General features: G+C 41.1%; 1 protein-coding gene across 1 annotated transcript in view; it reads right to left on the reverse strand.

Annotated features, from left to right (window-relative positions):
• Nucleotides 1-10000, reverse strand: part of LOC133631441 (ephrin type-A receptor 3-like) — a 27232-nt gene that overhangs the window by 7644 nt on the left and 9588 nt on the right. The window contains exons 3-4 of the mRNA XM_062023641.1: nt 3960-4109; nt 3701-3894 (exon numbers count right to left, since the gene is read on the reverse strand). Of these exons, the coding sequence (XP_061879625.1) occupies nt 3701-3894; nt 3960-4109 (344 nt within the window). The remainder of the gene's footprint in view (nt 1-3700; nt 3895-3959; nt 4110-10000) is intronic.

A 10000-nucleotide genomic window follows, 5' to 3' on the forward strand; every position in this document is an offset into this window, starting at 1 on the left:
CCACATCTACAAAGCAATTAGCTACCGGCTGCCACCTACTGATATGGAAGAGTATTACACGGTTACTCTGCCGAGCTCTAGACAGCACCAACACTCAACAACAACACATCATTTTCAGACTATAATTACTGGTCTGCAAATAATATTTTTAACCCAAATAGTTGAAAATAGATCATCTCCCACGGCACACCAGACTGTATCTCACGGCACAGTAGTGTGCCGCGGCACAGTGGTTGAAAAACACTGCCTTGTTTTTCCCTTTTTTCTCCTGCAAGGAGATACTCTATTGTCCCAAATAGAAGACGACCCCTTTTAAAGACCTGGATTTGGAAGAATATTTTACAAGACAAAAATATAAACAATTTATATTATTTAAAAGTCATTGTTAGTCAAATAATTTGACTAATTATCCTTTTAGCTGCTAGACAGCTGATGATTGTGCTCCATAAGAGTGTTCGAATAGTCCACTTTTCCTTGTGCTCTTATTTTGGTAGCTTTTTCTCTTTTTTTTGGTATTTTCATGTCTTCCTTAGAGCGCTATTTCCCGCATCTACCTTGTTTTAGCAATCAAGACTGTTTAATTATCCGTCTTTATGGGGACATTGTTGATTGTCATGTCATGTTCGGATGTACTTTGTGGACAGTAAGTCTTTGCTGTCGTCCAGCATTCTGTTTTTGTTTACTTTGCAGCCAGTTCAGTTTTAGTTTCGTTCTGCATAGCCTTCCCTAAGCTTCTATGCCTTTTCTTAGGGGCATTTACGTTTTGTTTATTTTTTGGTTTTTACCTCTAAAGGCTTAGTGGCCACATGCGTGGACAGCACCTTTTAGCTCTTATTTCCAAAATGGTGTACACTACTGAATTGGGGTCTTATGGCCGCTTATGTGGACACTTATGCTGCCATCTGGTGGTGTCAGAAGAGTATAACATACAATGGAATTTGGGGGAAAAAAAGTGTAAAAATAAGAATTAGCATGTCACTAAACATGAAGTACACGTTTGTGTACTTATGGACTAAGTACATCATATAAAAATATGATTCTTAGTTTTTATTCTAATTAGGGTCCAATAAGCCCAAATAGCAAAGAGAAATTAAAAAAAGCATGTAAACAAACAGCTTGGGATTTAAGAGGTTTTAAGCATTAGATACATTTTTACCTGCACCCTGCCTCCCGCTGTTTCCGACATCTACAAAGCAATTAGCTACCGGCTGCCACCTACTGATATGGAAGAGTATTACAGGGTTACTCTGCCGAGCTCTAGACAGCACCGACACTCAACAACAACACATCATTTGCAGACTATAGTTACTGGTCTGCAAATAATATTTTTAACCCAAATAGTTGAAAATAGATCATCTCCCACGGCACACCAGACTGTATCTCACGGCACACTAGTGTGCCGCGGCACAGTGGTTGAAAAACACTGCCTTGTTTTTCCCTTGGATGGATGGATGGATGGATAATTATCCTTTTAGCTGCTAGACAGCTGATGATTGTGCTCCATAAGAGTGTTCGAATAGTCCACTTTTCCTTGTGCTCTTATTTTGGTAGCTTTTTCTCTTTTCTTTGGTATTTTCATGTCTTCCTTAGAGCGCTATTTCCCGCATCTACCTTGTTTTAGCAATCAAGACTGTTTAATTATCCGTCTTTATGGGGACATTGTTGATTGTCATGTCATGTTCGGATGTACTTTGTGGACAGTAAGTCTTTGCTGTCGTCCAGCATTCTGTTTTTGTTTACTTTGCAGCCAGTTCAGTTTTATTTTCGTTCTGCATAGCCTTCCCTAAGCTTCTATGCCTTTTCTTAGGGGCATTTACGTTTTGTTTATTTTTTGGTTTTTACCTCTAAAGGCTTAGTGGCCACATGTGTGGACAGCACCTTTTAGCTCTTATTTCCAAAATGGTGTACACTACTGAATTGGGGTCTTATGGCCGCTTATGTGGACACTTATGCTGCCATCTGGTGGTGTCAGAAGAGTACAACATACAATGGAATTTGGGAAAAAAAAGTGTAAAAATAAGAATAAGCATGTCACTAAACATGAAGTACACGTTTGTGTACTTATGGACTAAGTACATTATATAAAAAGATGATTCTTAATTTTTATTCTAATTAGGGTCCAATAAGCCCAAATAGCAAAGAGAAATTAAAAAAGCATGTAAACAAACAGCTTGGGATTTAAGAGGTTTTAAGCATTAGATACATTTTTACCTGCACCCTGCCTCCCGCTGTTTCCGACATCTACAAAGCAATTAGCTACCGGCTGCCACCTACTGATATGGAAGAGTATTACACGGTTACTCTGCCGAGCTCTAGACAGCACCGACACTCAACAACAACACATAATTTGCAGACTATAATTACTGCTCTGCAAATAATATTTTTAACCCAAATAGTTGAAAATAGATCATCTCCCACGGCACACCAGACTGTATCTCACGGCACACTAGTGTGCCGCGGCACAGTGGTTGAAAAACACTGCCTTGTTTTTCCCTTGGATGGATGGATGGATAATTATCCTTTTAGCTGCTAGACAGCTGATGATTGTGCTCCATAAGAGTGTTCGAATAGTCCACTTTTCCTTGCGCTCTTATTTTGGTAGCTTTTTCTCTTTTCTTTGGTATTTTCATGTCTTCCTTAGAGCGCTATTTCCCGCATCTACCTTGTTTTAGCAATCAAGACTGTTTAATTATCCGTCTTTATGGGGACATTGTTGATTGTCATGTCATGTTCGGATGTACTTTGTGGACAGTAAGTCTTTGCTGTCGTCCAGCATTCTGTTTTTGTTTACTTTGCAGCCAGTTCAGTTTTAGTTTCGTTCTGCATAGCCTTCCCTAAGCTTCTATGCCTTTTCTTAGGGGCATTTACGTTTTGTTTATTTTTTGGTTTTTACCTCTAAAGGCTTAGTGGCCACATGCGTGGACAGCACCTTTTAGCTCTTATTTCCAAAATGGTGTACACTATTGAATTGGGGTCTTATGGCCGCTTATGTGGACACTTATGCTGCCATCTGGTGGTGTCAGAAGAGTATAAAATACAATGGAATTTGGGGAAAAACAGTGTAAAAATAAGAATAAGCATGTCACTAAACATGAAGTACACATTTGTGTACTTATGGACTAAGTACATCATATAAAAAGATGATTCTTAGTTTTTATTCTAATTAGGGTCCAATAAGCCCAAATAGCAAAGAGAAATGAAAAAAAAGCATGTAAACAAACAGCTTGGGACTTAAGAGGTTTTAAGCATTAGATATATTTTTACCTGCACACTGCCTCCCGCTGTTTCCCACATCTATAAAGCAATTAGCTATCGGCTGCCACCTACTGATATGGAAGAGTATTACACGGTTACTCTGCCGAGCTCTAGACAGCACCGACACTCGACAATAACACATCATTTGCAGACTATAATTACTGCTTTGCAAATAATATTTTTAACCCAAATAGGTGAAATTAGATAATCTAGGTGCATCGATTTTTGAGAAAATAACAGGATTTTAAGTTTGCCTTATAGTCTGAAAAATATGGTACTTTAGGGAGAGCTTGTGGAAAGTAGAATGCACGTTATTTTCTTGCTTTGAAAGTGTCATTGTGTCCTCACAGCAGCAAGAATGAAAGTGTTTCCTCGCCCTCAAGAGGCTCCAACTGTCATGTAAGTAAGTTAAGTTAAGTTAAGTTAAGTTAAGTGTGCCACTGACCCCGCCGGGCTGTTGGCCAGCTCTCGGAGGCTGGCAGGGTTCCTGATGAGCTTGTCCAGGATGGTGACGATCTGGCCAAACTTGGGTCTCTCGCTGCGTCCTTTCTCCCAGCAGTCCAGCATGAGCTGGTGCAGCACCACCGGACAGTCCATGGGCGCCGGGAGGCGGTAGCCCTCGTCTATGGCTTTGATCACCTGGCGGGGGACAAGGTCAGGTTTTACGTCGCAGCTGATGCCCTGCAGCTTGCTTTGTAACTCACGTCCTGGTTGGACATCTCCCAGTAGGGCCTCTCGCCGTAGGAGATGACCTCCCACATGACGATGCCGTAGCTCCACACGTCGCTGGCGGAGGTGAACTTCCTGTAGGCGATGGCCTCCGGAGCCGTCCACCTGATTGGAATCTTTCCTCCCTGCAAACAGAGTCACTTTTTTTTATCACTTGATGCTGTAAACCCTCCACGCCCCTTCTTTGGATACTTTTAACACCCTTCTTAAAACCCATTTTTACTCTCTGGCTTTTAACCCAGCATGAGACTTTCAGCTGTTTAAACCAGGGGAGCCCACACTTTTTAAATATACCTCATATATATACATATATACACATACATAAATACTTACAAACATTATATATATATATACACTACCGTTCAAAAGTTTGGGGTCACCCAAACAATTTTGTGGAATAGCCTTCATTTCTAAGAACAAGAATAGACTGTCGAGTTTCAGATGAAAGTTCTCTTTTTCTGGCCATTTTGAGCGTTTAATTGACCCCACAAATGTGATGCTCCAGAAACTCAATCTGCTCAAAGGAAGGTCAGTTTTGTAGCTTCTGTAACAAGCTAAACTGTTTTCAGATGTGTGAACATGATTGCACAAGGGTTTTCTAATCATCAATTAGCCTTCTGAGCCAATGAGCAAACACATTGTACCATTAGAACACTGGAGTGATAGTTGCTGGAAATGGGCCTCTATACACCTATGTAGATATTGCACCAAAAACCAGACATTTGCAGCTAGAATAGTCATTTACCACATTAGCAATGTATAGAGTGTATTTCTTTAAAGTTAAGACTAGTTTAAAGTTATCTTCATTGAAAAGTACAGTGCTTTTCCTTCAAAAATAAGGACATTTCAATGTGACCCCAAACTTTTGAACGGTAGTGTATATATATATATATATATATATATATATATATATATATATATATATATATATATATATATATATATATATATATATATATATATATATATATATATATATATATATATATATATATATATATATATATATGTATACCTTAGGTCAGGCAAAAACACAGCGGCTAAATCATCCCTACAAGCCTGTTTCGCAGGTTTCCCTGTTTTTTCTTGACCTAACGTATATTATGATGTAAATGTGGTAACTGGGTTATACTTGTATAGCGCTTTTCTACCTTCAAGGTACTCAAAGCGCTTTGACACTATTTCCACATTCACCCATTCACACACACACATTCACACACTGATGGCGGGGTGGCAGTTTTTAATCTTCATTATTGACTTCAAGTTATTACAGTATGTATCTACATACAGTACATATTTTTTTTTTATTTTTAATTTGGGCCAAAGGGGGCACATTTCAATTTCTTACACACACTTGTTGTTTCATATGTTGACCAGAGGGGGAGCACTTTTAAAAGCGACACAGTCAATGTAAAAAAAAATACCCCTTTTTGGGACCACCCTCATTTTGATAGATGTCACCACCAGGGGTGCAAATGAGATCTCTATTTTTTGTTTTTCGTAATGTTCTTAAGGCCGATGACAAAGGAGTCAGGGACCACAGATGGCCCCTGTGCCGCACTTTGGGCAAACCAGTTGTAGAAGCTAAATGTTAATGGCCACTATAGTCTTAGTACTGTAGTGTATTTGTTCATCCTATGCTCACATATGGCTTGTCTTACGTCAGCACAGGAAGTGGTAAATCAGCTGTTCACCTGGCGGGGATGAATAGGGAAGTCCTTCTTTAGCTGCCGTCTTGTTTTATCATATATTGCTGCCTTTGCACCTGTCGATGTTTACTTTTCTATGCACATTAAATCAACAAAAAAAATCCTGACTTTGGAGCAATGTTCACGGACTCTAGTATTTGTCTCTCTATTAGATGCAATAGTTTTCCATATTGGGACCATGATTTTGGTACTAAGTTGTTCACACCTCCTCATATAGAAGCTACTTTTCCTTGTTGATGTCTCAAGACCGTACTGTAGTGTATTTGTTCATCCTATGCTCACATATGGGTTGTCTTACGTCAGCACAGGAAGTGGTAAATCAGCTGTTCACCTGGCGGGGATGAATAGGGAAGTCCTTCTTTAGCTGGCATCTTGTTTGATCATATATTGCTGCCTTTGCACCTGTCGATGTTTACCTTTCTATGCACATTAAATCAACAAAAAAAATCCTGACTTTGGAGCAATGTTCACGGACTCTAGTATTTGGCTCTCTATTAGATGCAATAGTTTTCCGTATTGGGACCATGATTTCGGTACTAAGTTGTTCACACCTCCTCATATAGAAGGTACGTTTCCTTGTTGATGTCTCAAGACCGTACTGTAGTGTATTTGTTCATCCTATGCTCACATATGGGTTGTCTTACATCAGCACCGGAAGTGGTCAAATCAGCTGTTCACCTGGCGGGGATGAATAGGGAAGTCCTTCTTTAGCTGCCGTCTTGTTTGATCATATATTGCTGCCTTTGCACCTGTCGATGTTTACTTTTCTATGCCCATTAAATCAACCAAAAATCCCGACTTTGGAGCAATGTTCACGGACTCTAGTATTTGCAGTATAGTATAGTTTCGTATAGTATCTAATAGAGATTAGATGCAATGGTTTATGTCCTAACTCGTTCACACCTCCTCATGTGGAAGCTGCTTTTCCTTGTTGACGTCTCAAGAAGGGTGGAAATACAAGAACACACACACACACACGCACGCACGCACACACACACACACACACACACACACACATACACACACACAGTATGTATACTGGCAGCAAGACTCCAGTCCACTTTATAAAAGGGAGGTTCGATTCAGTTCTGTTCCATTCAGGACATGGTCCCTCTTCTTATCAGCGGGTGCATCCCCCTCTGTAAGGGGGCCGGGGGGCTGCCTTCTCATTGGCCTCTGCAGCAGCCAACATGGCCGTGTGTGTGCAGGGTGAAAGTGGAACAGAAGTGTGTGTGTGCAGGGTGAAAGTGGAACAGAAGTGTGTGTGTGCTGGATGAAAGTCGAATAGAAGACAAAAGTACTGTACTTTTGTTTCCATCGCCCCCGTCCCCAAACATCCTCTCTTATCTCCTAACTGCTCTCGCTGGATCCCCGCCCGTGTTCCCTCTCAGCCTTATTTGATTCCCGCTTCTCTCTCTCTCCACCTCGGTCGCCCGCCCTCCCTCCCAGCGCCCGCAGCGCCGCGTTGACGTCTCCTGACATCAGTGGGTGTGTGCGTCTGATTGCAACAGAGCGGTCTGCGGCTCCCAGGGCAATGCTAATGCCATATTAAAAATAACATCCTCGACAGTTCTTCCTATGCGTATGAATAATGCCGTCTCCTCCTGGCCATTTTAGATGAGCTTCTTCAACTCACGGACGGGTGTTGCCAGGATGGTCACGTGGCCAAGAACCAACCTTGTTTGCGTGCTGCCATGGTATATTTGCATTTGTATTTACATACCAAGCAAGCAATAACATAGAACTTTCTTCTCAGCAGATGTCTAGTGACTGTGGAGGATGCTTATATGTTTGATATACTTTCATGCTTTAGTATAACATTGTATTGTGTGATCATGCTACTGCTACTTTTCCGCTCTGCAGATGTTCGTCCTTATTGTCTGTTGTTGATTTCCATATTTGGTGTCTTGCACAAACATGATGAATCCCTCCTCAAAAGGGAGGTTCGATTCAGTTCCGTTCCGTGAAGGAAAACGATCCCTCTTCTTATCAGCAGGTGCATCCCTCTCTGTAAGGAGTGGGGCTGCCTTCTCACTATAAGAGTTAAAGGCCTACTGAAATGAATTTTTTTTATTTAAACGGGGATAGCAGATCTATTCTATGTGTCATACTTGATCATTTCGCGATATTGCCATATTTTTGCTGAAAGGATTTAGTATAGAACAACGACGATAAAGATTGCAACTTTTGGTATCTGATAAAAAAAAAGGCTTGCCCCTACCGGAAGTAGCGTGACGTAGTCAGTTGAACATATACGCAAAGTTCCCTATTGTTTACAATGATGGCCGCATGAAGTGAGAGAGATTCGGACCGAGAAAGCGACAATTTCCCCATTAATTTGAGCGAGGATGAAAGATTTGTGGATGAGTAAAGTGCAAGTGAAGGACTAGTGGGGAGTGGAAGCTATTCAGATAGGGAAGATGCTGTGAGAGCCGGGGGTGACCTGATATTCAGCTGGGAATGACTACAACAGTAAATAAACACAAGACATATATATACTCTATTAGCCACAACACAACCAGGCTTATATTTAACATGCCACAAATTAATCCTGCATAAAAACACCTGCGTGTTTGTTATGCTAGCTCCTAGCTCCTCTGCTAGCTCCTAGCTCCATAGAACACGCCAATACAATTCAAACACCTGATCAACACACACAATCACTCAGCCCAAAAGACCGTTCACCTAACCCAAGGTTCATAAAGCTTATATATTTTAAAAAAGTTACGTACGTGACGCGCACGTACGGTACGGTACGTGTTATGCTAGCTCCTAGCTCCTATGCTAGCTCCTAGCTCCATAGAACACGCCAATACAATTCAAACACCTGATCAACACACACAATCACTCAGCCCAAAAGACCGTTCACCTAACCCAAGGTTCATAAAGCTTATATATTTTAAAAAAGTTACGTACGTGACGCGCACGTACGGTACGGTACGTGTTATGCTAGCTCCTAGCTCCTATGCTAGCTCCTAGCTCCATAGAACACGCCAATACAATTCAAACACCTGATCAACACACACAATCACTCAGCCCAAAAGACTGTTCACCTAACCCAAGGTTCATAAAGCTTATATATTTTTAAAAAGTTACGTACATACGCAAAAAAAAGTTGCGCACATACGGTCAAGCGATCAAATGTTTAGAAGCCAAAGCTGCATACTCACAGTAGCACGTCTGCGTCTTTGTCATCCAAATCAAAGTAATCCTGGTAAGAGTCTGTGTTGTCCCAGTTCTCTACAGGCGTCTGTGTATCGAAGTCAAAAGTCCTCCTGGTTAGAGTCTCTGTTATCCGAGTTCTTCCATCTTGACTGCATCTTTCGGGAATGTAAACAAAGAAGCGCCGGCTGCGTACTGTTGTGGCTGACTACGTTCGAAAAATACGTCCATTTCGCACCGACAACTTTCTTCTTTGCTTGCTCAGCTTCCTTCTCCATAATGCAATGAACATGATTGAAACAGATTCACGAACACAGATGTCCAGAATACTGTGGAATTATGAAATGAAAACAGAGCTTTTTCGTATTGGCTTCAATGTGGAAGGCATACCCGTGTTCGCCGGTCTACGTCACGCGTATACGTCATCCTCAGAGGCGTTTCGAACCGGAAGTTTAGCGGCAAATTTAAAATGTCACTTTATAAGTTAACCCGGCCGTATTGGCATGTGTTATAATGTTAAGATTTCATCATTGATATATAAACTATCAGACTGCGTGGTCGGTAGTAGTGGCTTTCAGTAGGCCTTTAACTTCTTTGGTCTCACTATTTAGACCTCACTTGCTGATGCTATTGTTGCGTTGTAAGGGCTGGTCTCCTAAAGCTTTAGTAAAACGTGGCCAAGTACCATTCTGTCTCGGTGGTCCTTTTTTACTCAACATATATGTTAGAATAATTGTTTCTGAATCATCACAAAAACTTTGTGTTACATTGAGGGCCCCGGTGAGAAGCAAAAGCTGTCTTTGAAACCTACCAAGAGTAAGGCTCGTAAAACTCCACTGTGTAAGGGAAGGGTTTTCTGTTTTCTCTCATGTATGGTAATCAACAGAAATATATTGTTCTAACCCAAGGACTTCAAAGCGGAGAGATGGCAGGATCTGCCCAATTTCCAGACTACCTTTTTTGAACTATTTTACGAACTCTTTTTGAACTCGTTTACGACCTTTTCTGTGAAGTGTTTACGACCTTTTCTTTTGAACTGTTCGGTAACCAAAGGCAACGCTGTATACGACCCACTTCCCTCTGGAAGCAGCAGTGGTCATGTCGTCGGAGAAAGTCAAATAAGGAAGGAGGAGTACAATCTTTCG

The sequence above is a fragment of the Entelurus aequoreus genome, linkage group LG16, assembly GCF_033978785.1.
Source record: "Entelurus aequoreus isolate RoL-2023_Sb linkage group LG16, RoL_Eaeq_v1.1, whole genome shotgun sequence".
Taxonomy (NCBI): domain Eukaryota; kingdom Metazoa; phylum Chordata; class Actinopteri; order Syngnathiformes; family Syngnathidae; genus Entelurus; species Entelurus aequoreus.